The sequence below is a fragment of the Astatotilapia calliptera genome, chromosome 14 (genome assembly GCF_900246225.1).
Source record: "Astatotilapia calliptera chromosome 14, fAstCal1.2, whole genome shotgun sequence".
Lineage (NCBI taxonomy): Eukaryota > Metazoa > Chordata > Actinopteri > Cichliformes > Cichlidae > Astatotilapia > Astatotilapia calliptera.
The window spans coordinates 32,523,772-32,551,699 of record NC_039315.1 but is presented as its reverse complement, the minus strand read 5'-3'; the positions used below and the strand labels follow the sequence as shown (position 1 = coordinate 32,551,699).

The 27,928-nt window shown below is 40.0% G+C and overlaps 1 protein-coding gene across 9 annotated transcripts in view; it reads left to right on the top strand.

Moving 5' to 3' along the window:
* LOC113036314 (chloride channel protein 2) overlaps positions 1-27,928 on the top strand; it is a 221,524-nt gene that overhangs the window by 171,114 nt on the left and 22,482 nt on the right. For 7 of the 9 annotated variants that reach the window (XM_026192574.1, XM_026192578.1, XM_026192576.1 and 4 more), the window contains 8 exons: positions 4,346-4,415; positions 7,119-7,229; positions 11,696-11,909; positions 19,410-19,543; positions 22,803-22,996; positions 24,678-24,789; positions 25,792-25,862; positions 26,355-26,429. In XM_026192574.1, coding sequence (XP_026048359.1) covers positions 4,346-4,415; positions 7,119-7,229; positions 11,696-11,909; positions 19,410-19,543; positions 22,803-22,996; positions 24,678-24,789; positions 25,792-25,862; positions 26,355-26,429 — 981 coding nt within the window. The remainder of the gene's footprint in view (positions 1-4,345; positions 4,416-7,118; positions 7,230-11,695; positions 11,910-19,409; positions 19,544-22,802; positions 22,997-24,677; positions 24,790-25,791; positions 25,863-26,354; positions 26,430-27,928) is intronic. The other 2 variants (XM_026192579.1, XM_026192577.1) reach the window with 1 other exon arrangement.

The following is a 27,928-nucleotide window of genomic DNA, read 5'->3' as shown; positions in this document are numbered from 1 at the left end:
TAATAACCACTATCTTTGCCGTAACTGAGTTGTCCTAAAGATTTCTATTCAGGATACTTTGAACATAAACATTGTCTCTTATAATCTCTATTTCTACTCACACTTCTAACTGATGGCTAATTTTTAGCTCAGAGAGCCAGTCTAGACCTATTTTCATTTAAGTGCATATCTATTAAGTCGCTTTATGGTGCCTGACCCTTTCATGCTGCATCTTTATATTAAAAGCTTTTTATTACTGAAACAGGATCCGTTTCTAATTTGGTGAGAGTAATGGAAAAAGGAACAGAAAATTTGTGTTTCTAGCTAAAGAGAAATACATCTCAAACTTCTCACCAGTTAACAATATAGCCTTGAGGTTAGAGTCCCACACACCAGCACAAATCTCTGTCCTAATGAGGACACAGACGGGATCTTTCAGTTTTTATGTATTAACACAAATCAAAAATAATTATAATATATTTTATTTATTGGCACATTTAACCTCCTAAGACCCGAACTCTTCCACGACATGCATTTTAAATTTCTCTTTGATATTTGGGCATATTGGGGCCCAATGAATGTAAAAACAAAGAATTACCAGATTTTTTTTTTTTTTTACCTTATTTTTATCCACATATTAGGATATTCGTTTAGAATTTTGATAGAACAGTAGCAGTATAATGTCCTCGTAAGTGGATATCATGCCCATGTAGAGCAAAATTGAGTATTTTGGTCTAAATAACCCAAAATGTGAAATCCACATATGTGGACGCCAGGTCCTAGGAGGTTAAAGACCCTCAAGGTCACCTTACATTATTACAACAAAATTTTAAAAAAAAAGGTAAACAAAAATAAAAAGTATGTATGTACAAGTATGACAGTATAAAAGCTAAACGAAATAAAAAATGGACTAAGACAGAAAAGTGATGAAGGGTATGCAATTCTGAATACATAGGTTTTAAGATGTGATTTAAAAACCGAGTTAATAGTGCGGAGATCTGGTGGAAGTGCATTCCAAAGTTTTGGTAGTCAGTCCCATTGTAGTCAGGTGAGCAGTTGGAACAGACAGAAGGGAAGCTGAAGAAAAGGGGAGTGTACGTAGGGGTGAGTACATGTGAAGAAGGTCAGGTAAATATGGAGGCGCAAGGTTTTTAAGTGCTCTTAAGTAAGAAGCAGGATCTTGAAATTGACTTGGAGGTGAACTGGAAGCCAATGAAGCTGTGTTAGAACAGGTGTTATATGTTCAGAAGATCAAATTTTTCATATAATATGAGCAGCTGTATTTTGAACTAACTGCAGTTTATGGGGAGGCTTATGAGGTAGACCATAGAGAAGAGAATTGCAGTAGTCTAAACTAGATGTGACAAAAGCAGTACAAATATGGCAGTACTGTTTGGAGAGAGTGAAGGATGAAGGCGGTTAATATTACGAAGATGAAAATAAGAAGACCGAGTGATATTATTTATATATGTTGTGAAGGAAAGAGTGCTGTCGAAGATGATACCAAGACTCTTATCCTCAGGGGAAGGGGTGACAACAGCGTTATCAATGGATAATGAAAGACTTTGGTTAGAACTTTAGTCAGTTTTGATTTGGTGCCTATTAGAATAAATTCTGTTTTATTACCATAAAGTTTGAGAAAGTTATGAGTAAACCAAACCTTGATTTCACTTAAACAGTCAGAAATGGATGTGGGTGGGAGAGTAGCTGTGGGTTTGGAAGATAAATAGAGCTGGGTGTCATCTGTGTAGCAGTAAAAGTGGATATTATATGACAATGAGCCTAAACAGACTTCAAAGTTAATTACCCCAGTGAGTCTACTTTAGAAACATGAACAGGTAGAAACGGAGGCTGCAGTCTAGCTGCTCATCACTGCCTTTGTTTCTTGTTGAAGTTCAGGCTCTGGCTGCTGGGCTGGGGTCTTCATGCACTCAGCTTTAACATCACTCTGCTCTTGGCTAGCTTTGAGTTAGCATGCTATCTGTGCAGATGCTACTTAAACAATTAAAATTGTTCAAATTCAATTGTTCAATTGTTCAAATTCACAATCTCAGGTCAAGATCAAGGAAACAAAATCAGTAAAGATTATATTAGTCCAACTGTGTGACCCTTTGTAGAGACCTGTTACTTGGTTGGGAACAGCAAGTAAAAACTGTTCCCAACTGTTTCCACCACATACAGTCTCAACCATAAAATGTTGTATACCCAACTTTACATCGTATGTTAATATTTGTATTTAAATGGACATAGTTTTTTGAATTTGTTATTTATAGTAGAGTATTTTGCTTTGATTTTTCAAAATGACATGGAAACATATGCACAAGCCTACCTGTAGTTTAACAAATTACAGAATAAATGATTACAGAATTTGGAGAAAAGGTTTTGACATTTTAGCTTTAACTTACTCAAAAATGTGAACTTTTAAAATACTCACTAATTGATTTACTTACAGTCGATTAGTTTATTACTCAATTCAAGGGCTATTAAAGCACTTTAGCTCCAAATCCTCTTTCCTTTTCTTTTCGTTAGTACCTTAACCTCCTAAGACCCAGACTCTTCCACGACATTCATTTTTAATTTCTCTTTGATATTTGGGCATATTGGGGCCCGATGAATGTAAAAACAAAGAATTACCAGATTTTTTTTTTTAACCTTATTTTTGTTTTTAAGAAAAATAAGAGCCACATATGAGGATATTCGTTTAAAATTTTGTTAGAACAGTAGCAGTATAATGTCCTTGTAAGTGGATATCAGTCCCATGTAGAGCAAAATTGAGTATTTTAGTCTAAATAACCCAAAATGTGATGTCCACATATGTGGACGCCAGGTCCTAGGAGGTTAATGGATTGGATAATCAAGACCTTGGGAGACTCGCACTGAAACATTTTTACCCCTCATTCACTGGGAACCTGATTCTAAGGCACTTCCCAACTTTCGTTACACAGTTCAGCTGAAACAAGCTCGTACATGTGTCTTGTACTCTCTGTTAAACTCCTGTTTCTGTCTGAAAGGAAAATGAAACAACCTCAACCAGCATTTAGTGTTGTACAAGCAATATTTCAGCCTCACATTCAGACTCTCACATTTCCTAGAAAACTCATGTTCGAGATAATTAATTTCTTACATAAGCAGTCAGTTTGGTGTCTAGAGTATCTCTTTTCAAATATGATGGTTGTTCCTTTTCTGGGCCTCTTTGATTTCCCAAATCAGCATTGCTTCCTGGCCAGAATGTGCACATCATCATTGTTGAGAGTCAAGAGTCGGGGCCGGAGGTGTAGACAGCAGAGTTGTGGCCCGACGAGGTAGCTCTTCTGTTTTGCGCTTAACCAACAGTTGTTTGGTTTCCCCAGTGTATGATTCACAGCAATCCTGTTGGCACTGAGGGCAAGTCAGAGAGATGTGATTGTTTTGTAGCCTTAACAGACTGAATGTTTGGAAGATGCTTTTGGTGTGTGTTGTGAGTAGAGTGCAGCATGTTGGTGCTCATGATTCAATGCACCTTGGATTACCCGTCTTCAGTACAGAAGTGATCCAAATGGCCTTCATGTGTGAACTGGCGACTGTGGGAACAAGTAAGGATTTGACTCAGTGAGGATTTCTTTATTAAGACATTGAAAAGGTTCAAAAATACACTTTGTTCTACAAATAAACTGAGTTAGAGTTAACTTTGAAGGTTGACTTAGTCAGTCTTAACTACCTCAAGTGTCAAGGATGGAAAGAGTGATCAGACAGTTTTTACTGAAGAACCGATAAATACTATGCTGGTAGTGTGGAGTATAAATGGAATTTTAATAAGACTTTTTAATCTAACATTGAGTCCAGTCAAGTAAGCGTGGATCATCGTTTTAACGATGTCCCAGGTATCAGTGCAGACTTTTATTTCCATAAGTGAGTATGACAGCCTTTTAAAACTCATCTCTGTTCAACCATCTTCCTACATCTTGCTACACTTATACATTTGCGCACACACACACACACACACACACACACACACACACACACACACACACACACACAGACCTGACGATAATGCTCACACATTGTCAGTGATGACATTTCCGTTTTTGTTTCTTTCCTAATTAGCAGTCTCTCCGCTCGTCTGGTGCACCGTCCGCCAATCGGCAGAGTCCGCTCATTACCCAGGGGTTTATTTCAGGGTCTTTGTCAAATGGAGAGTGAAAGTGACAGCTCAATCTAACCTCAGCAATAAGCCTCGCATGGTCGCCTCCTCACTGCTGGTAGAGGGTTCAGCTTGGCTATCATCGAGGGGCACACCGGATGGTACTCTGAAGCTAATTGAAATGCCACCCTGTTCTTTCTTTTCATGTCTTTTCTTTCTTTATCTGCTTCTATTTTCCCCTCTTAGTTCTGGATGTCTGCCTTGGCCATCACTATCCCAGTGCCCTCCGGAGCCTTCATGCCAGTATTTGTCATTGGTAAGAAGTAAATGACTACATGTGTTTGTGTGTGTAAAGGGACAGAAGAAACCCAACCCTAGGTTTAACCCTACTCTACAGGATTACGTTTGTGTAATTTAACATACAGTGGGGCAAAAAAGTATTTAGTCAGCCACCGATTGTGCAAGTTCCCCCACTTAAAATGATGACAGAGGTCAGTAATTTGCACCAGAGGTACACTTCAACTGTGAGAGACAGAATGTGAAAAAAAAATCCATGAATTCACATGGTAGGATTTGTAAAGAATTTATTGGTAAATCAGGGTGGAAAATAAGTATTTGGTCAATAACAAAAATACAACTCAATACTTTGTAACATAACCTCTGTTGGCAATAACAGAGGTCAAACGTTTACTATAGGTCTTTACCAGGTTTGCACACACAGTAGCTGGTATTTTGGCCCATTCCTCCATGCAGATCTTCTCGAGAGCAGTGATGTTTTGGGGCTGTCGCCGAGCAACACGGACTTTCAACTCCCGCCACAGATTTTCTATGGGGTTGAGGTCTGGAGACTGGCTAGGCCACTCCAGGACTTTCAAATGCTTCTTACGGAGCCACTCCTTTGTTGCCCGGGCGGTGTGTTTTGGATCATTGTCATGTTGGAAGACCCAGCCTCGTTTCATCTTCAAAGTTCTCACTGATGGAAGGAGGTTTTGGCTCAAAATCTCACGATACATGGCCCCATTCATTCTGTCCTTAACACGGATTAGTCGTCCTGTCCCCTTGGCAGAAAAACAGCCCCATAGCATGATGTTTCCACCCCCATGCTTCACAGTAGGTATGGTGTTCTTGGGATGCAACTCAGTATTCTTCTTCCTCCAAACACGACGAGTTGAGTTTATACCAAAAAGTTCTACTTTGGTTTCATCTGACCACATGACATTCTCCCAATCCTCTGCTGTATCATCCATGTGCTCTCTGGCAAACTTCAGACGGGCCTGGACATGCACTGGCTTCAGCAGCGGAACACGTCTGGCACTGCGGGATTTGATTCCCTGCCGTTGTAGTGTGTTACTGATGGTGACCTTTGTTACTTTGGTCCCAGCTCTCTGCAGGTCATTCACCAGGTCCCCCCGTGTGGTTCTGGGATCTTTGCTCACCGTTCTCATGATCATTTTGACCCCACGGGATGAGATCTTGCGTGGAGCCCCAGATCGAGGGAGATTATCAGTGGTCTTGTATGTCTTCCATTTTCTGATGATTGCTCCCACAGTTGATTTTTTCACACCAAGCTGCTTGCCTATTGTAGATTCACTCTTCCCAGTCTGGTGCAGGTCTACAATACTTTTCCTGGTGTCCTTCGAAAGCTCTTTGGTCTTGGCCACGGCGGAGTTTGGAGTCTGACTGTTTGAGGCTGTGGACAGGTGTCTTTTATACAGATGATGAGTTCAAACAGGTGCCATTCATACAGGTAACGAGTGGGGGACAGAAAAGCTTCTTACAGAAGACGTTACAGGTCTGTGAGAGCCAGAGATTTTCCTTGTTTGAGGTGACCAAATACTTATTTTCCACCCTGATTTACGAATAAATTCTTTACAAATCCTACCATGTGAATTCATGGATTTTTTTTTTTCACATTCTGTCTCTCACAGTTGAAGTGTACCTCTGGTGCAAATTACTGACCTCTGTCATCATTTTAAGTGGGGGAACTTGCACAATCGGTGGCTGACTAAATACTTTTTTGCCCCACTGTATTTACCAAAAAAATCAAACAAAAATAAATCCTTTGAAAGTCAGTCATGTACTATAAATTACTATATATGTTTGCCACTAATTAAATACAAATAATGTTATTGTATTTAATTTGGGAATTTATTTGGCATTATTAGTATCTTTATTTAAGCAGGAAGTGAAACTTATGAGACCAATCTAATTAGCATTCTAGACTGTCACTGGAACTGCTGCCATTGAATCTGCTATTTTAAGTCTAATTGCTACCCTGCTTTCCTGTCCAAACAAAAGATGCAACTATAACAATCATTTCAAATATCCAGCTGTCAGTTGAGGAGAGAGGAGGCAATTGTCGCTGTAGGCATATGGTACATAGGATTAGGTGATGTCTTTTGACCTCATAACTTTATATCCTCCTGACACTTGACCAGGAACACCACATCCAATTCAGGGTGGTGGTGGAGCCTTAACCCAACTGTCATAGGGTGGGAGGCAGGGTACGCGCCGGACTGGTCACCAGCCTGTTGCAGTGCTAACACAGAGTCAGGCAACCAGCTTTCTTGTTCACCACCCCTAAAGTACAGTACACATGTACTGGTGTATAAGAAAGGCACATGTACAGTATTTTCAAAACGGTTGGGGAAAAAAATCAATCATTTTTAAATACCCTGGTGTGGCTTAATACCAACGTTACAGTTTTCGTTTTTTTAATTGGTTCATTTCCATTTAGAGAAAGGTTTTTCAAATAAGGAGTGCTTGATGCTGTCGTTCACACGAGAACCAAAGCAGTGGTGTATTGCTCATATTTGGAAACAGCGAGAAAATCATAATCAAATACAGTTATTAAACTTTCACTATAAAACTTTTTAGCATACCCAAGACGTTTGTACTTTTTGACCTAAGGATTTATGTTTTAGTGGTTGGCGTTACAGCATCTACTGGGCCACCACCAATATTGCACTTGCGAAATGGTCTCAATGATTGTGTGTCTCTGTTTCCCTGTGTAATTCAGGGGCAGCCTTTGGTCGTCTGGTTGGAGAAAGCATGGCTGCCTGGTTCCCTGATGGCATTAACACAGATGGTACCATCTACCCCATAGTGCCAGGAGGCTATGCTGTTGTGGGTAAGTTAAAGACACACACCATTTCAGCTGTCTCTCACTCTCCATCCTAATCTACATATTTTTGCTGCAATAAAAGACGTTTATGTCTACAATTCCTCTGTGATTCAGCCTTTGCATTATAAACCTATATACACATTTTTCTTCTTGGCTTTCTGTGAAGGGCTTTCATCTTTGATGGCAAGAGAAATAAAAGTGAATGCACAGAAATATTTCCTGTAGCAGAATTGCTCAGTTTTTCAGCTCCAAGTTAAGGCTTTAAGTTGACCCTGATTAAAGGTGACATGGAATATGAACAGACTCAAGTGCTCCAGACAAAATCAAATTATATTTATAAGATCCCCAGACCAGTCACGACAAAGAAACCTCCTGCAAAACAGTTTAGACACCAGCTGAAAAAAAACAACAAATTTCTTCACAGTGGTGTTGAATATCCAAGCTAATGTGCAATCCAGGAGTCCTGTTAAGAAGCAGACATGGTTTTGTTGCTTGGCAAAGGCATATTTTTGTTTTGTGTTGACTGAATAATGTACTTGAAGAATATATATATGAATACAAAAAGTGTTCACAAAAAGTGAACATAATTTAAGTGTTAAAAGAATATATTGATAAGAAACTGTATTGTTTCTCTGCATTTTAAGTCTGTCTGTATAGATTTCTGAGAAATGAACTACCAAACATGACACATTATCCCATGTTATAATTTATTAGACAAATGCTAGGCTGTTATTGAGCTGACCATAAACTCCTGTACACCATAGTCTTTGTTTTGAGAAAAATGTGAGGCTATGTGTTCGACAGCTAAGACTTGTTTCAAACTGGATTGGGCATCCACTGGACAGAGTCAAAGCTGAGACCTTAACCTGATTAAAAGGCTGTTTGGGGACCTTAAGAGAGCTGTGCATACATGAATGCCCGCAAAGAAATAATATGACAGACTAATAGCCATGCAAAGAAGTAGTTATTGCTGCTACAGGTTGTTCTACAAGCTCCCGAACCATGAACTGTACTAAACAATGTGTAATATAAGGTTAGTGTTCATCTCAGGTTGTATTTGTACTTTTTTTTTTTATAGGTTGTATTTACTTAATTTTTAAACCTGCCAGAAACTCGATAATTTTATTGCAATTTTTATTAGTTCCAATTAAACAAGGATAAATAGAAAGCTAATGGTAAATATGACAGCTGTTGCTCATCAACTTTTACTCACACTGCACACCCCTGTTTGTACTAATACAGTCATTAAATCAACAATGCACTGCACTCAGTGTCACAGCTTTGTTATTCAAATATCAAGGGAAGTTAAACACAAGGAGAGCAACTGAATTGTGAAAGTAATGTAATAGACAACAAGTTTGTTAGAATATGTGGGAAAATTTTAATCAACAGCCATAATTTCCTACTACTAGTTTACTACCAATAATTACGCATTTAACGCCCAAAAAATACCCCCTCTGGACAGTGATAATAATAAGCTAGTTAATGCAAATGATTATTTTAACTTATTAATAATGTCAAAATATTTATTTTCTTCTGTTTTTTTTTAGTTTTCCTGTATGGTTTATTAAACAAATGTACCTTAAACAAACAATACTGAGATCTTTACTCTCTGGTGAACAAACCATGTAATAGAGACATTATGTTTAATGACTCAGAACTTCCCTATGGCATATCTTTACTTCTGTTTGTTGTTACTCATCAGAAGCCACAAACACTGCGACAAGCTAATGTCTGATGTATCAGTCTAGATGATTTATTTGTCTGGATACACAGACGAATAGTAAAATAAGTGATAATAACCAGCAAAGGGTAATGATTGTATACACTGGATAGTGAAGCTGTACCCAGTATTTCTTTAAAGAAATGGTTGCACTACATACATTATAGATTCTTCCTGAAGTTGTGTGTCTAATGAGGTGCAGCGTTGCTACAGTTGCTACTTGTTGACAGCCGTGCTGATTATGCCAGTGTTATGGGTTGGCGGTGGCTGTTTTTCTGGGGCTGATGTTGTTGTTGTTGTGCTGCACTATAGCTGATGAGTCACCCCTTTACAGACCTGACACTCTGATGAGCCTCTTTCATCTCGCAGCGGAGCTTGCTTTAAGGAATAAGTGTTGGGATGGGCAGAGGGAGCAGCAGCATTTATCTGAGGGGCATACATGGGCTTAATTAAGTTAGGAGAAAGAACAATGAAACCTGTCTTTGTAGACTCTCTTACTCACCATCTGTTTCTCTTTTTATTTTAATGCTTTCATTCTCTGGTATTTTCCCCCCTGGTGTTCATCTCATTCTTTGGATTGGTCTCATCCATTTTCTCTGTTAGGATAAACACTCACTTTGCCCATGCTGCTCTTTCTGCTTTGATGTGGCTAGAGTATTCCTCTTTTAACTACTCTGTATTTATTTTTTTAAACAGATTTGCAAATGTAACGTTTCCTTTTATATTGAATTATTCAAAATAGTTGATTTTTGCTTTATGGACATAGGGGAGAAGGCTGTGGGGGGGATAAATGTGTATTTAGTTGCTTGAACTGAGTCAGTATGGATGAGATAGTGTTCAATTATATTCATTTTTATTTATATAGCGCCAAATCACAGCAACAGTTTCCTCAAGGTGCTTTATATTGTAAGGTAGACCCTACAATAATACATACAGAGGAAAACCCGACAATCATTTGACCCCCTATGAGCAAGCACTTTGGCGACAGTGGGAAGGAAAAACTCCCTTTTAACAGGAAGAAACCTCCGGCAGAACCAGGCTCAGGGAGGGGCGGCCATCTGCCACGACCAGTTGGGGTCGTGGAGCCAGAGATGTATGATTCAGTGGAAAGAGGTCTATTAACAAATAGTGAGTGAGAAAGTTGACTGAAAAAGAAATACTCAATGCATCATGGGAATCCCCCAGCAGCGTACACCTATTGTAGCATAACTAAGGAAGGATTCAGGGTCACCAGATCCAAACTATATACTTTAGCAAAAAGCAAAGTTTTAAGCCTAATCTTAAAAGTAGAGATAGTGTCTGTCTCCTGAATCCAAACTGGAAACTGGTTCCACAGAAGAGATGCCTGAAAACTGAAGGCTCTCCCTCCCACTCTACTTTTAAATACTAGAGGAACAACAAGTAAGCCTGCAGTGTGAGAGCAAAGTGCTCTGTTGTTTTGTTGTTTAAGACTCTTCGAGTGAATTAACTTCCAAATCTGAAGTTTGATTTTGTAGATTAGATTAGAAATGTGTTCTATACAATGTACAGCTTCTTGTAGACAATGTAAATAATCTATCCCACTGTGCACGCTACAACACTAAGGTAAAATTATTAGAATTTTGTTTAAATGCTGTTAATGATTTCAGTTCATTCAATTCCCCTGTCAAGCTTGGATTCATGTGTAGTGCTAGAGCACATCTTGTACACCTGCTGCATTTGGACTGTTTTGTAGGAATATCGATTTAAACACTTGGAGGTGGACATTTGAAGTTTACTTATGTACCTTGAAGTTTGCCGAGCACAAATATCAAAGGTTTTTTTTCCCTAAAATGACCAAAACTTCAAAACGAAGATTACTGTCACAGTAATAAAAACCAGTTCTCTGGCTATGACCACTAAAAAATCAGCAGAACTGCCAAGTCAAAACTGGATTGAAATGTAGTAACAACGACCGTAGCAGTGTATGGTTAAATATAGCGTGCTAATTTAAATCAAGTATAGTTTTTAGGTCTTTATAGGCTCAGTAGAAACAGTTTCTGATTGTACCAAGGGAAGTAAAGCCTAAAATTACCACTTTTTATACATGTTTTTATAAGATGTTATATCACAGCTAACAGCAACAACCAATAATAGTGTAATATGGACATGTAGTAGTTGAAGTAAAGAGTCTTGGAAGGTTGGTTATAAAACATCCGAAAGCACTGCTCTAATTCGCACAAGAAAGTTACAGATCATGTTCCAAAACAAGTAATTCGCCATTGTTAGCTTTTCTATTGTATCGTTTGAAAGACTTCTGATTATGTATTTTCATCTTGGGATTAGCTAATTTTACTTCCTGTAGTTTTGGGGGGAACGCAGACAGTAATGAAGTCACTGATGATGGATCAATATGGTAAAGAAACCAAGTGCAAGAAAAAGTTGTTTTTTTTTCTTTTAACATCTTCAAAAGACCTTTGAAGAACTGAGACTCAGAAAGCGAAATGTGTAAGTTAGAAATTTTAGCAGCTTGTCAGAATCTTGAGTCTCTGGCATTAATCAACAGTTCTCTTTGTCATATGCTTGGGGACAGTAAGATAGTATTTTATTGCTCTTTGAAATCATATTAGTATTGACCCATCTGTTTTTGGAGGGGGGCTTTGAATGCCACCCAAAGGACCCCTTTCTAAAGCCCCAAATCTCACCTTACAAGCAAACGTCTAACCAATTATTTCTACACTTTCTCTCTCTGGTCCTCTACTAACTCCACTGTCCTCTCCCAAACCCAAAGGTGCTGCAGCCTTGTCAGGAGCAGTCACCCACACGGTTTCTACTGCAGTCATCGTGTTTGAGCTGACTGGCCAGATCTCCCACATCCTGCCGGTAATGATAGCAGTGATCTTAGCCAATGCCGTGGCCCAGTCCCTGCAGCCCTCCCTCTACGACTCCATCATCAGGATCAAGAAGCTTCCCTACCTCCCAGAGCTGGGCTGGGGTCATCACGAGTATGTATATTCTAGAGAAACACCAGCACACAACAAGACAAATTACAAATAAGTTTTAATTTTGTAAATGCCATTATGCAGAATGTTAACTACTAAACCAAAAGCTAATAAGAATTCAAAAAATAATGGTAAAGGTTTATAGTATGTGCAAAAGGTTAAAGGTCATATAATATCTATGCATCAAATTGTTAAGAAATCTAATTTAACAGTATGCTTCAAAGAAAGGAATAAATTAGGGTTTTGGGAAATGCATTTATTGATTTTGTTAATGATTTTGAAAAGCTCAGTAGCATAGCTTGTAAATGAAAAACCACTATGACCACCAGTGTGTCAGCTTTAGCATAGTGTGAGATTAAACAAGTACAACATGAAAATTACTCAGCATTAGAAGTGTTACTAGGCTAATTTTGGTACCTAGGACAGCTTGAGGCCAGCTATAATTTTATTAGCCCACAGACAAAATGATTTTAAAATGTTAGCATGATAAAGTTGTCAGTGGGCCCAATAAAACTTTATGTCATCTCAAAAAAGAATGCACACATTAATTGGTGGGAGCTGAATTAGAAGATTTATTACTTTGTTATATTTATCTGGTAAATATAAAGGCACCCCTATTATGCTGTTAGCGTAACTTATTATTATGTGAAGTTAAGCATTGCAAATCATAACATGGGAATTTATAAACTTCAGAGGTTGTATGAGAGGGATTTTGCTACCTTGGGGCAGAGTCAGACTCACTGTACCGACATTAGTCCACAGACAGCATGCTAACATTTAGCTTTCAAGTTTTTGGCATGATCACGTTGGCATGATAGCAGTTAAAATACTTTTTGCAGATATTAGAGTGTTAGTTTGAATCCACCGCATTGTCGGAGAAATGATATATATAGTCCCTTTTTAGGTAACTTTCATAAAAGCAGCATTAGCAGCATTATGTACAGCATATTATTATATAGTGGCATTATTCTTGCTGGACATTTGACTACTCTTCTTGGTAGAATTAGCAGAGTTCATGCCGGAAGCTTAATGTCACCCTCTTTTATCGATTCGAAAAACCAGTTTTAATGTGTTTGGGAAAATTGTGTTGTTGGAACACCCAGTAGTGTCAATTTTTCAGCTAAAAACCGCTCCAGAGAAAACAGCAAAACAGCTCCAGAGAGTTATGCTACCACTACCACCATGCTTTATAGTTCCTACACGGTTAGTGTTCATTTTTTTATTGCTCTAAACATACCTTTTCCTTACATTTCTGGTAACTATTTGTGCCAAGTAAAAAAAAAAAAAAAATCTCTAAAAGGCATCTGGCTTGTGCATGTGAACAGATGTAAAGGTGTCTATTTTGGAGCATTGCCTTCTTTCTTGGTCTGCACCCTCTTAGTCCATGGTGATATTAAACTTGATTCACGGTTGACAGTGATGCAGATGTTCCAGCAGTTTGTAGTTCATGGCAGGTTTACGCCTAGGTGGTTCCTGGGTTATTCCTGAACAATTTCCTCTCTGAGGGTGACAGTGTGAGTCTTCTTCCAGACCTAGGCAATGTAGTGACACATCTGAATAGCTTGCATTTACACAGTTGGTAAAACTGATGATCTCAGAACCTCAGATGTGGCTCCAAGAAACCTTTCTAAGGTGAGAAAGAGACTTCAACTTTTGCATTGTTCTGATTGGTCAGTCCAATGAGTGTTTTCAAAGAAATCCTTTTTAAGCTGGCAAAGGGAAACTGCTAGTTGTAGAGAAATTTCAACCACAACTGTAGATTCTTTAATGGCGCTGATAAGTTTATGGTGGCACTCAGTGACTGATGATCAACCATGGAAGTTATTTCGCAGGGCAGCCTTTATTAGATGTTGCAATAAAGTTGGGATTTGTGGATAAAGATAGCAGGATAATGACACTGTAGCAAAGAGTGGCTTGTGTGGAGTCAAACTGGAGGCTCAGCAGGGAATTTTGTCCTATGTGGCATGCTGTTTAACTATGAATGAAGCGTTGAGACATTTCATTCTGCTGATTACATCAGCCTAACATACTATGGCTAAACTGTATGAAATATACTGACTGTATGAATACATTTGTGTTTAGTTGCTCACTAAATAACTGAATACACTTGCTTCAGCATTAGTCTGCAGTGTTTTTTAATGGCTTTGACTGTTGCCTTTAATTTGGGTGTTTAAACTCAATCATAGCACTACAGTAAAATCTGTTGCACAAAAATACAAGTGTGGCTGGAGGAACCTGGCTTGGTACATGGCTTTTAATGGACTTCACATTTAATAATAATGCATGCCAAAGACACAATGCTGAATAGGATTACCCACTGCCTGGTGTCATCAGAGCTCTGTGATTCCATATAAAAGCGCTGTTGGTGTAATTGTTTGGAACTGATGTTATAGATGCTGCCAAATCATTAGGTGAACATAATAGTTTAATTTTGATGCGGCATTCACAAATTGAAAGCAATGAGGAAAAGTTTTCTTTGGTCCTCTGCTTGTTCATTATTTTCTGAAGCTGTTCCCTGTAGAGTTACATTTATGTGTGTTGCTTGAGTCCTTCACTTCACAGCATAGGGCTGTGCGATATGACCAAAATCTCATATCCCAATATAAGAATTCTATCGTTATTCTATCGATATAAATCACAAAAATGTAACATTTTCTGTAAATTCTGTGAATCTCTGGCAGCTCGTCTTGCGGGAAGTGTTTCCAGCTGCGCGTCATGTAGCTGGAGTCGAGTGTTTTAACCGATGCATGAAACGATACATTTTTAGACATAAGTTGTAAAGGCCGCTGTTTTCTTTGTGAGTATTTATTATACATCGTGCTGCGGGGAAAAGCCTGTTCTAACGTTTGAGTCTAAGGTTTATTTTTAGCACCTGGCGGCTCTTTTTTTTAAAATTCTCATCCGTAAATAATCTGCTCTTTCACGTGATTCGGTTTATTTTGAAAAGTCTCAACAGGATCTTGAGCTTTATTGTGAAAGGTTTACGTGGAACATAAACAAGCGGACAAGCGATGCTGTTACCGTCGTTGTTGCTAACGACAACGCATAAAAACAGCTGCTTGTCCGTCTGTAGTGTGGTTATATTAAATATAAGAGAAAGAGAGAACTTTAAGAAATTAATATAGCCACTGCAGTGACCATCAAAATGATGAAAAAATATTGCCGTAAACAGTTTATTTTGTGACACCACGAAAGTAAAAAGATAGACGTTTTTATATCGTCATCCGATATATATCGTTATATCGAACAGCCCTATGCCAGCACCTCAGTTGACCCTCGCTGGCCATCTCTTCGTTATCTATTCCCCTCTCACTCTATCTGCTCTGTCCTCCTCTGTCTCTTCTTATTATCTGCTGTGACCTTGTGGCCTCTCAATCACACTCTCACTATCTTGTCTTGTCCGTGTATGCATGTGTATGTCGGGGAGAGTAAGAAACTGCAATGTGAGCTGTGTTTTCACCAAGTAGTTGTTGTCTAGTTTGTAGGTTCCTCTTATTTCTGATTATATAATGCTATTTGTAGCAGGGAAGACATGCCACATGAAAAAGCTTGGGGAGGCTGTTTAGCACTGCTGTTCGGTGTAGGTTGGAATATTATTCTCACTTATATTTGTAAAGTTTTGTAAACCAGCTAATCTTCTCTCACACAAACTGAATCTTCTCGTTGGAAACACTTTGGTCAAAAAATAAAACCTTTTTTTTTTCAGTGGCCTGTCTAAAAGATATTTCCAGTGTGGCACCTTTTTCATCTAACCTCATTACTGCCAGCTGTTGCAGTTCAAATTAGCTGCATAAAGCATAGGTAGCCTTTATCTCAATATATCCTAGTGGTCATTGTGATATTACAAGAAGCCTAAAAATAATTTTCCCATGAATTCACATAACGCAACTTTCTACAATAATATTGTATGAATCCTGTAATGCCTAAATAAGATCCAAGTTGTCTATGCATGTACCAATAGGCATAACGATAAGGGCCAAACTGTGATGGCTGGACAGCTGGGTCAGAGCATCTCCAAAACTGCAGCTCTTGTGGCATGTTTCCAGTCTGCAGTGGTCAGTATCTATAAAAAGTGGTCCAAGAAGGAACAGTGATGAACCAGTGACAGGGTCATGTGTGCCCAAGGCTTTTTGCCACAAAGCAAAATTGTTCAGTTTGAGGAGCATACCAATGAGTTTGAGGTGTTGACTTGGCTTCCAAATTCCCCAGATCTCAGTCCATAGGAGTATCTGTGGGATGTGCTGGACAAACAAGTCTGATCCACAGAGGCTTCACCTCACAACTTACGGCTTAGAGGATCTGTTGCTAACATGTTGGCAGATAGCACAGCACACCTTCAGGGATCTAGTGGAGCCTATGCCTCGACAGTACAGGCTCTTTTACCAGGATAAGGGGGACCAACACTATATAAGGCAGGTGGCTGTGTGTGTGGATCTTAATGATTATGTTTGCAAATGTTTAAAATCACACATGCATTGTGTGTGTGTGTGTGTGTGTGTGTGTGTGTGTGTGTGTGTGTGTGTGTGTGTGTGTGTGTGTGTGTGTGCGCGCGCGTGTGTGTGCGTGTGTGTGTGTGTGTGTGTGTGTGGGGATATGAGCCTGGACATATTGAAAATAAGTCATGACACAACCATCTGTCATTTTCTGTATATAACAACACGTTGCCAGTATTGTGAATCCATATGATAGGTATAATGTGTTTGTTTGTGTGTAAACACTGAGCACGTACACAAACTCTTGGAATCATCTATCTTCAATAACACATAGGCCTCCATGAACTTGACTCGTTATGCAGAAAGCTCTTACCTACCTCCTCCTTCATTTACTCTATTTTCTTTGGTGCCTCTCTCCTTACTCTCTCTCACACACCACTTTCCATCAGCAGGCCTGTGTGTGTGCGTGTGCGTGTGTCTGCAGCATACGCAAGTGGAGGTGGAGGCGGACCTGTAGGTGAGACACTGTAGGTAGGTAGTGTGGCCTGCTCCAAGCAGAACGTGTTTTTCACTCTAACTGGAAATTATCCATCTCACACCCACGCAACCATCCACCCACACACACACTCACAAATCCAGGAACACTTGTGTAATGCCTGCCGTGCAGTGCACGCGTATGATAGCATGTACATTTGCTCATACTCCCACACAGGCATGGACAGAATTAGATTTTTTTTTCAATGCTTTGCTCCCGCACAACTCTTACAGATATGAGTGCAGATACAAGCAGACATGTTGAGATGGACACAAATACAAAGATCTTATATATGATCCGCTGCGGATATGAAACCTTTTCCTGTGCCTTCCGTTCTTCAACACTGGAGTGGTATTTGAAAGAAAGTGTGGCGACTGTTACATAACATCACTTTCCATGTGTTTGTCTTTTGTTTATTCTGTGACTTTGCTTTTCTTAGTCATTTCATAATGGCCAGTTCTGATTGATTGAATAGTCTATAGTCCGCTGTTATCTCTATTTTTCTGACAATAATTGGAGCTCCGGCAGATGATCATTACAGCCCTTTAGTTATTAGTTTTCACCGCTTGTCCTGAATGTCTGCACCCTCTTCACTCAAGCATGTAGAAACCTAACAGCCAAACCTTCCCCCCATTCTGCCCTGAGCAATGCGGATGATCTATGAAGCCTGGGTTTATAACCCTATAAGCTTGTTTCTCTTGGCTCAAACATATAGGTTGATGCTCACTTCGATATAAGTCAGACTGATCAGTATCTTCCTGCCCAGTCTTTGCAGGGGAGGAAGGTCCAATTAAGAAGAAACCAATCACATTTCATCAACTGCCTTTGATATCTCAAGGGAAATTAGTCTTGGCAGTGGTTGTGGCCAGTTCAGAGGCATGCATTACATTATTCCCTCAGATCCACTATCAAATTAAAAGAGGCTGCTATTGCACCAGAAAGGATCTTTTTGCTCACCTTTTTTTTAATTTTTTTTTTTATTTTCTGCTTTCCATTGCAGACTAATAGAGCACTGTAACGATTCAGTTCCTTCCAATGGTTTTTTTTCTCTTAATGATAACATTAGGTATGTAGAGAAGCAGGAAAATCTTTAGTGGTGCCCAAAATATGCTGAATTTCATTAACATTTCATGGTCTCTGATCATGGTTTGATTTACAAGATGTCTAAAAGTGGTGAGTTATTGATAACAAAGATAAAGACCTTCTATTACTTTCATTTAGATTACAAAACTGCATGTTTTTTTTCTAATTGTCCTCTTGTTATATAGCCATAGGGTTATGGTTTTGGCAAGCTTTGTAAAAGGGTGGGAATAAATCTAACAGGCACATGCCTGCTGAGGGTACATAAAATCAAAAAGTTATGTTTCAATTATTAATTTCTTTCTAGGAGTCTACTTTCCTCACTATAAGGATTTTTCTTTGGGACCATTTTTTTCTGAAACTAAATTCCAAAGTGCTTCCGATGAAAAATGAAAGCTGGTGCCACTAATGTCATTTTTCAGTGCTGTGAGGCACACAAACAAGATTTAGTTCACCTCCGTTGTGTACAGTGGAAGTAAATACCTCAAAACCTAGACAAATAAATCCAACACTGTCTGAATTTAGATACTGAGTCAATCATTTCCTGGAATTACGGTAATATTGGACAGTTTTTCAGCCTCGAGATTTCTGTCCAGTGGCATTAAAAAAAATACTGGTTCTAGAAGAACTCCCTTCCTGTTTTCATGTTCTTGTCTAATATGGTTGAGATACTGCTCTTTACAGTGTAGGTTAAGTGACCCTCGAATACTGTTTGTAAAGTGGAATTAGGCTTTGATACAACACCTCAAGAGAGTCAATAGAAAATCTTTCTGCAGAACTGTGTTGTTGCCATTCATTTCCCTAAGAGGGATGTTGGACTAACTTCATGCATTGTGTGTATTAAAGAGGAGCTGGCAGACAATGGTCATCAATTTACCTTTGTATTTAAAGTGAGGTCAATGTATTGACTTGTCACCACAGAAGGAGCCTGCATCCTGGCACAGCTGCGGAGGCTTGGCAGCGAAAACCACTGAGTGACTGCGGTCATGTTTGCAGGTTTTGGCAGGCTCAGGCTTTCTCAGGGAGAGAAATGCGAGTGCTTCTGACTGGTGTACTGGGGCGTACGATTATGCTGAGGCAAGAGCTGCTCGCGAAATGTCACCCACTTTCCAATACTGTACGCAGAGCACCAGCATCCGGATGACGTGTCGACAGAGTAAGGTGTTATTGGATTGACCGGTCAGCTGAAAGAAGGATGTGCTGTCAAAGCCGTACAGTATGTGGGGGGAAGTGTTTATAGATCCATGCACTAATCAAGCTTCAGTTGACAGTTCATCAGAGGAAAAAGTGCATGACAGTCACACAAAATTTTTACAAGTCAGCGACAAAAGGGCTATTCAGAGGAATGTTTAAAAAAATTAAAAATGAATTCTCGCATCCATCTGTCTTATTCTCACTTTTTTTTCTCATCTTTATGACCACTTGATAAATGTCTCTCCTCTTTTCTCATTTCAGGAAGTACAATATTCGTGTTGAGGACATTATGGTACGCGACGTGCGGTACATCACACTCAACTGCTGCTACAGAGACCTGCATAATGTGCTGCTGACGGGCCAGCTCAAAACGCTCGCACTCGTGGAATCAGCTGGTACACACAAACACACGTGCACCATCGTAGAGATCAGTATAAAGTCTGAGTAACACATTTAGAAGTTTAGTTTCACGTTATTCCACTTGTTGATACACAAACAGGTTTCATTGCAATACATACACTTATTTCCAATGTCCAGATATTTTTTCTATAAGAAACCACATGACTGTATTTATCTGTGTCTACAGCACAAATAGAGACAAATTTTAAAAATGTGTGCATGTCTAATAATTAACTTCAAAGGTTTGTCTAAAAACTGAAATTTCGAACCACCAGGGGTCAATATGGAGCCTTTTGAAAATCACCAATGTGTAAAATTGGTTACTATTAGCCCCGTTGTGCCATTTGAATGTTATTTCATACATTTTCTACAAAGTCGGCATCATTAATGCTTTGAATCAGTAAAACCTTGTTATTGCGTTGCATTTTATGATGAAATCTGCCCACGTTTACCACTGCTGAACACAACTTTTAATTAAATTAATTGTTGATTGATTGCAAAGTTACCCCCTAGATGTTCTTAGCCACTTTCTCTGATATGAAGAAAGTCAGAGCTCCAGCACTCCAGATTTCTGAGAACACTTTTGGCATAACTGCATCCCTCTTTTGACTTCAGAGCCACTGCATGGCTGCATAGCTCTGCTGATGTGTGGTTCAAAAATAACAACCCTGAAGTCAGTAACCAGTAGTCAGTAAAAACCTCTTGAGATTGTTTGCCTTCCACCATCTACTTTCCTTTCTTGTGACTATGTTAGCTTGCGGGTGCATTCGAGGTGTGTCTGGCTATTTTATTTTAAGTGTGTGCACTTTGCACACAAATTAGTAGGTGGCCTGGATTCAAATTTCCAATGGGCCAAAATCGAGTTTGAAACGCGTAACTTAATGTGTCAGAATGCACTGGTTTATATATTTATGACACAGCTCTGTGCTGTAGTCTTTGTTATAACAAAACAGAATAAACTTTATTTGTCACTTCTGAGTTTCTGCTCAATTTCGAATGAAATCGAAGGCTGAGCTCAACACAAACTGAACACACAGCTCCCACTCCCACTGACATCTGTGCTTGTTAGCATACAGTGTGCACAGTCTGTAAACTGGTTTCGTTTGGCAAATCAAATTAGTCTTTCAAAAGATGGTTGTAAACATACACGGCAGACCCAGTGGCATTTTGATACTTTTTATTAATGCTTTGACGGTTGCTGTCCACAATACTCACAGAGCTGCAGCTCTCCCGCTGCTCGCTCAACATTATCACAACAACAACGCCAACCACAGGACCCAGTACAATATTTAATTCGGTGGGGTGTGATTGCGGATGCCGTGCAGGTGCGTCCACCTCCTCTGCACGGCACCGCAGGCCACGCCCCGCCACAATGGTCAAATTGGGCAAATCACTGGCCTTACATGGGCATTGAAACTGCACTAATATTTCCCAGTGGCCCAGATTACTGTGTATAATTGAAATGTTGCCACTCATACTGTAGTATGAGTGACTACAAGCCCACAGAGAAATGTTGTATAACCCAACACTCTGTTTTAATTGGTTGTATTAATCTCAATTATCTTTAGCTCATTATACTTGTTGTCTTGTACATAACTCCATTCTCATTCTTGTTTCCAGCTGCAGCAGGTTGCTGCTGTCAGCAAAATAGCTCTGACATGCCCACTGCATAGCACAAAGCTGCATAATTCTCTGTTTGACACATCCTATATAAAAGATGAATGTTCGGGCTCTGAAAAGGTTCTTTTCACCTACATTGTTGTCAGTGATCAGGGACTACCATCAAAGCAAACAGGGTCTGAGTCATTCAGTGAGAAGTGCCATGCATGGGTCCCCTGATATTTAAAAAGAATATAAAGATTTGTTGTTATTCATGACTAAAGACCCTACTTTAAGAGTACTAAGCATTCATTTAAATCAAATAAGAAAACAAATAACAAAATTTCAATCCATCCATTTTCTGCCTAAGCAGAGAAAAGCCCAACTGTATCCCAGACCACCTCCTCTAGATCACTGAGGTGTTCAAGGCGAGACATAATCACCATTTCTCACATTCATCTGTGTCACAGTCAGTATACGTTGTGTATGCCTCTGTCCTCAAAAGACCACTTTTTTGATTAATGTCTATCCATAATTGTCACTTTTCACCCAGACATCACACAACATTTATGTACCAGAATGCTTTACTGTCCTTTTAAGTGACATCTACAGTGGCACTGAGAGGGCAAATGCACTGCAACTTAAGAAAATACCAGTAAATAGAAAGGCGATGCAAAAGTGCACAAAATGCAACAGAAGTTGACTAAACCCCAATGTAAACAGAGAAAATGCCTCAATAGCTTAAAAAAACCCCAAACAATGTACATTTGTGAAAGGCTGTGTTTGTTTTGCTCACAGATTTTCAGATTTTAAGGGCGCAATCCTTACAGTTCCCATGCAGAATGACCCATTCTGGGTCCTTTACATAACCTAAATGTCCAGTGACGTTTCCAGCAGATATTTAAAGTGAATAGCAACAGTTAATTGTTGACTGCCAGCTTCTGTGTGCCCAAAACTGTCCCTTTTTAATGTGTTACAACAAAGAGAGAGAGAAAAAAAAAGTGTAAACTTCCAAGCACCCACCAGTGTGAAAGTGATATAAGAAACACAACAGTTATTACAGTAGTAAATCCTGTGTGAGAACAGTGTGCTAATCACCCCGTCTGATGTGCTATTCATGTCATTGTTTCATGCTGCTGCTGATGTTGCTGTAAGCGCACTAAAAACAAATTCCAGCGCCCTTGGTGATGTGCTCATTAGTTTAATTGATTGATTGACAAACCTGCCTGGGTGCAGGCTGCTGATCGCGCCGGCCGCCTCGCTGAAGTGCAGATTTGGTATTCCGAGCACTGTTTCAATTATGCAGTCGTGCAGGAACAATTAGCTTCAGCATTTAAGCAAATACATAATCAGCACGTACTGTCACAAAGGCAATTACTTAAAGCAAGTAAGCGGCCACCCACACGCACACTCACTCGCACACATACACACACTACTTAATACACATCCACTGCATTCTTTGCTTTTGTTATGTAACTCAGCTGAGCTCTCTGCAGTGCTGCGACATGCGTTTGGAATTGGCTGCAGTTAGCTCGCCCTTTGTCCCTGAAACAAGTTTACATTATCTTCACTTTTCTCGCCTCTGCAAACTTGCTCCTCCACTCTTTTTTGTCTTCTTCTTACCTCTCCCTCTTCCTCTTGTGCCTCCTCTCCCAGAGTCAATGATCCTGCTGGGTTCCATCGAGCGTGCCCAGCTCCAGTCGCTGCTCTCACAGCAGCTCGGCCGTGCCAGGCGGCTGCAGTACATCAGGGAACGAGCCGTCGAGGAGAAGAAACGCCTATCCATCGTGTCGGACCCAGCCAGCGACGACAACGGCAGCCAGCGCACCAGCCAGGAAGTCCGCTTCCAGGTGAGAGGTTGCTGGATCACAGAGGTCTAGCATTTTCACCTACACCTCTGTGAAAGAATCTCAGCACAGGTTTTAAACGAAAGTAACAAATTCAGCATTTTTATTTCTTCTACCTGAACTTGTAGGTTATTGATGTCTGAGAAAAGACAAACCTGCAGTGTCTGCTTACTAGATTATCTGCATGTGCAATGTGAGCCAGAGCCCCCAGCTGCCAGGCCTCTATAACACACTCTGTTCAGGAGACAGAGACCATGCCTGTTATATCTGTAATATTAAAATTTTCCTTTTTGATATCAGGTGTCAGATCAGGTGGCTTTGACCCCTCCCATAGTTATGCTGCTGAGAGATTCCCCATGATGCACTGAGCATGTCTCCTCTGTGTAACTACGTTGCATTTCACTAACTTTGTATCATCTCTTCTTGTGGAGTTTGTGCTTCTTCCTCTCTGTCAGATGTCTCTGACCCTTCACTGTGCATGTTTGATCTTTTGATCTGACCTGACCATGTTTATTGTTCACTTGTTTTTATTGCTTATTGTTTATTTTTCTCACTGCTCATTATTTTTCTCTTCCTTCACCCCAACTGATGGAAAACCCTGAGCCTGGAGGTTTCTTCCTGTTAGATTGGAGTTACTTTCCCCTCTCCATTGCCAGTGCTTGTTCCAAGGGTTTCTATCAGTATTGCAAGGTCTTGAATTTAATGAATGTGTGAGGTTATCTGTGTTTTTTATTTTTATTTTTTTAAAGAAAGAAATGGAAATGGGCAGCCAGGTAAAAGATAGATGTCCACATTGGTTGCAGGTACTGCACTGCAGTGCTTAAACTTGAGATTTATCTCCCTTTTCCCCATCTTTTATCAGTTTGCACTGAGTGGCTGAGCAGAACGCCCTCAGGCATGGATGTGGAAGCAGGAACAAGGAGTGTGTTTTGTGCACAATGCTCATTTCAGTCTCTTCTTTTCTTTGACTTTGTGCCTTCTTACCACTCTTTGTTACTGCCTGTATTTGTAGTAAAGGCAAATAGTTACATTGATGATTTTAAATTTGCTATAACATCAGTCATGCAAAGCTATGGCTGTGGAAGACTAAAGATATGAAGCGGGAATTGAACATAATGGGTCCCCTTTATATTTAAGAAAATAATATATACAGTGTAGAAAAGCATGTAGCCATGCTACTGCCCAGAAACTCTGGGTAATTCAGGGTATTTAAAAATAGGCAGGTTCACATAGTTTCCCATCTACAGTAGGGTATACAAATACCCTACCTTTTCTTTTTTCATAAAACGAACCAATATTGTTTTTACCAAATAAAAATATTTTTAGGTCATGGAAATGGCAACAGGGCAAGTCATTGAAGTCATGAAATTTTACAAGACCATCACAAGCATTCTTTTAGTTCTCAGCTCCTGCTGGTTTCTTTTCTTTCTTTGTCCCTCGTGTGTCCCCATGTGTTTACTTCCATTATGTAAACCTGCAGAAGTCCGTCACTTTCTCCACACTCACACTTTGAGTGTGGAAAAATAACAGAGATGCTGATCTCTTAAGCAGGATTGGACCTTTTTAATGCATTTTCTTATCTTTGTGTGTGTGCGTGTGGGTGCGTGTGTGTGTGTGTGTGTGTGCGTGCGTGTGTGTGTGTGTGTGTGTGTGTGTGTGTGTGTGTGTGTGTGTGTACGCACAGATCTCAACTGAGGAGTCGTCCTTCAGTCCCACTCGTCCAGTACCTCATAAGCCCCTCAAACCCGCTCTGAAAAGACCCTCTGTGGTGGAGCGACCCACCGAGCTTCCCACCAGTAAGAACTGCACTTGCGTACACAAACACACGCAAAAAACAGGAAATCCAAAAGAATCAAGAATAGAAAAATGTTATATCTCTGGAAGAAACGTGAGCGATTCTGTCTTTGTCTGTAAACTCACAAAATGCTAATAACGGCACTCAGTCTCTGGTCCTCACATGATTAATAAGCTCTTGCAGCTGTCTTCATCTCTAACTGTTTGTCTGCTTCGCCACAAGGTGTCAACACAGTGTACTCATTTTTCTATCTCACAGTTTCAAATGGCGGTTTTTGCTTTGTGGCCACTGTTAAATGACAAAACCGATAAGTTAACTAACAGAATGCAGGATTTGTACAGTGTCTTAACAAACCTGGCTTAGAATATCAAGAGTCAGTAGCCACAACAGGCGCTTTTGTACCTCTTTGTCCACTCTTTGTTTTTGTGCTGTGTCAGTGCTGGTGTGATTTCATTTTAGATGTTGGATTTTGTTAAGGCTAAAAGCTGGATGGCATATGCCTGCTAGTTCCCATTTCTGCACAAAACTTGACATTGATTAATTCCTGTAGGAATACACGTAGGCAGTTAGTACATACTCCTGTTGTATCTGAATTATTATTTATAAGGAGATGTCTTTATTACATATGCTATAAATACCATATATTCTATATTATATTTCTATACCGCTTTCCTTTTGCACCGTGCCACCAAGACAAAATCCTCATTCGTGTACAAGCTTGGCAAAAAACCTGATCATGTTTCAGATGAGTGGAAGAGGGTTGCAAAGCAGTTTACATAGGCAGTTTGGTTACAGTACTCACACACATAGCCTTCCAGTCCATTGAACACTTAAAATATAGGATTACAAACCAGACACAGGGTATAGGAGCAACGTGAAAATGAAGACATCTGGAGCAACACACTTGTTTTCTTTCACATGTTGGAATGCCATTTCGATGGGAGAGGTGCTATGAGCTGCATACCTAAAAGGCACCTAACCCTGGTTCCTCTCTCTGTTTCAGGCCCACATGATCATTCGGGTATTGCACTGAAGAACCTTTTCTGCTCCAGTCCAGACACAGAAGCCCTGGAGGTGAGAGAGTCATGTCCTTGAATACACCCAACAACAACGGCGCCAACACACACACACACACACACACACACACACACACGCAGTGGCTCACATCCTGTTGTTCACACATTCTGTACACCCCCATAGTCCTATGCTATCTCTCACATACAGTCCTTCACGCTCTACAGTACAGTACCACACACACACACACACACACACACACACACACACACACACACACACACACACACACACAGTATCTTAAACAGCTTCAATATAAAACCTCTTTCAGTTTGTCTCAGCCTTGCATCCTGCAGAACTTTAAAGGAAAGCTCTTCACTCCCGCATCACCCCATTAATGGCTTGTTTCATAGAAGTAACCCTTCAATTTATGTATTTTTTCTCAGTATTGCAGGGAAGTTTTGCCGTGCCTTAAGTGGCACTTTTTGCCAAGTCAGATTGACATTGAGGTTGTTGTTAACATTGTGTGCTTGTCTCTGGTCACTCCGGAAGAAAAACAACAACATGGAGAGCCTAATGTCTCCTGACATCAGGAGGTCTTCCAAACGGGTCCGGATATCCGTCGTGGTAAGAGCCACCGATCTGGGCCTGGAACTGCCTGTCAACAGGTTCATCAGTCAATCAACTGATTGTCACCCTACCATTCCATCCCAGGGCTAATCCTACATGCCGATGGATGTGATGATGCATGCCATCGTGCTAAAAAAGTGCAGAACATCGTCTTTCTTGTCCAGCCTGTAACTCCATCTGACCTCTCACTGCCTCTAGTCAGTGATATTATTGGCAAAGGCTGCCATCCATTCAGCTTAACCAGTTTCCACTGGTCCGATGGTCAGTTAAGGTTATGCAGAGTACTTGACCACTGAAATCCACTACTCCTGAGTGCTAATGCCAGCGATGCATCATTGGGACCTGTGTGCCATTGTGAACCAAATTGCCTTTTTTAGTTTTTGGATAAAAAGCATGATGTGGTATGCACGACACCACCAAGCATGCACTAGTTAATAGTAAGGGTAATTTAACTGTGCCCAAAAATACTCATAAATTACTCGAATATTTCATTTGAGTTTATTTAGAATTTTATCAAAAACTAATGCAAATCCTCAGATCCTGTGCATCAGATGAAGCCTTTTAATTGTATTAAAATGGAAATTCAATGGCAAAAGAAAAATTTGAAAAAAATATTAAAAGTTTTAATCCATCCGCTCATTATTTGCTGCTTATCTGGGTTTGGGTTGCATGGAAGTCTAGACTTTCCCCAACCTGGCCCTCTCTCTTTTCTACTTTGTCTGATAAAAGTGAAGGGGCTCAGAAGCTCCACCCACCTTCTTTAGCAGAAGATGTTTGCTGAAAAGAAGAGGCAAGGAATTTAAAGTGGCTTGTTTCAGATAGTGGATGAATTGAGGTGCTCCACCAGGCCCCAGTATGAGATCAAAAGAATTATTCTGACCCGAGTCCAGAAATTGGAAACAAGCATGTTTGGTCCAGTTTAATAAAACCTGTTTAATGTGATTCATGTTGCAAAATTTATTTGTCATTGTGGATCTAAAGTCTTCTCCACTTTGACATGGTCCAGCTACTGTCTTATTTTATTAAGATGTAGTGAAGCTGTGGTCAAGTATTCTTCAAGGACAATACTGTTCAATCATGCATGCTGTGCTGTCCATCATCAGCCGTGTCACCCGAGGCGTCCAATCAGTGATCGCCTCCCAGAGCAGGCTCTGCCCTGTTTCTGGTGTGACCTAAAATCTGGTGTTATCTTTTGCAGCCGACTTTAAAAGCTCTGGCGGCCCACGTCTTAAGTGTTCAGTGGGGGGGAGGGAAAAGTCGTGCTGTGGCAGACTCACCTGTGCATGCAGCATTAAATATCAGAATAGGAGCATCATATCTCTTCATTAGCATCAGGCACGTTTTAGAATGGCAGCGTTCTTAGACAAGCTCATGTGAAATGATGATGATGATGCATGAGAAGTATTGGGAAGTACCGGAGAATATCCGTGTAAACTGGAATGCTCATCCCGCCATCCAATTACTACAGCATGTCAATCAATGGAGCAAGTGTCTGA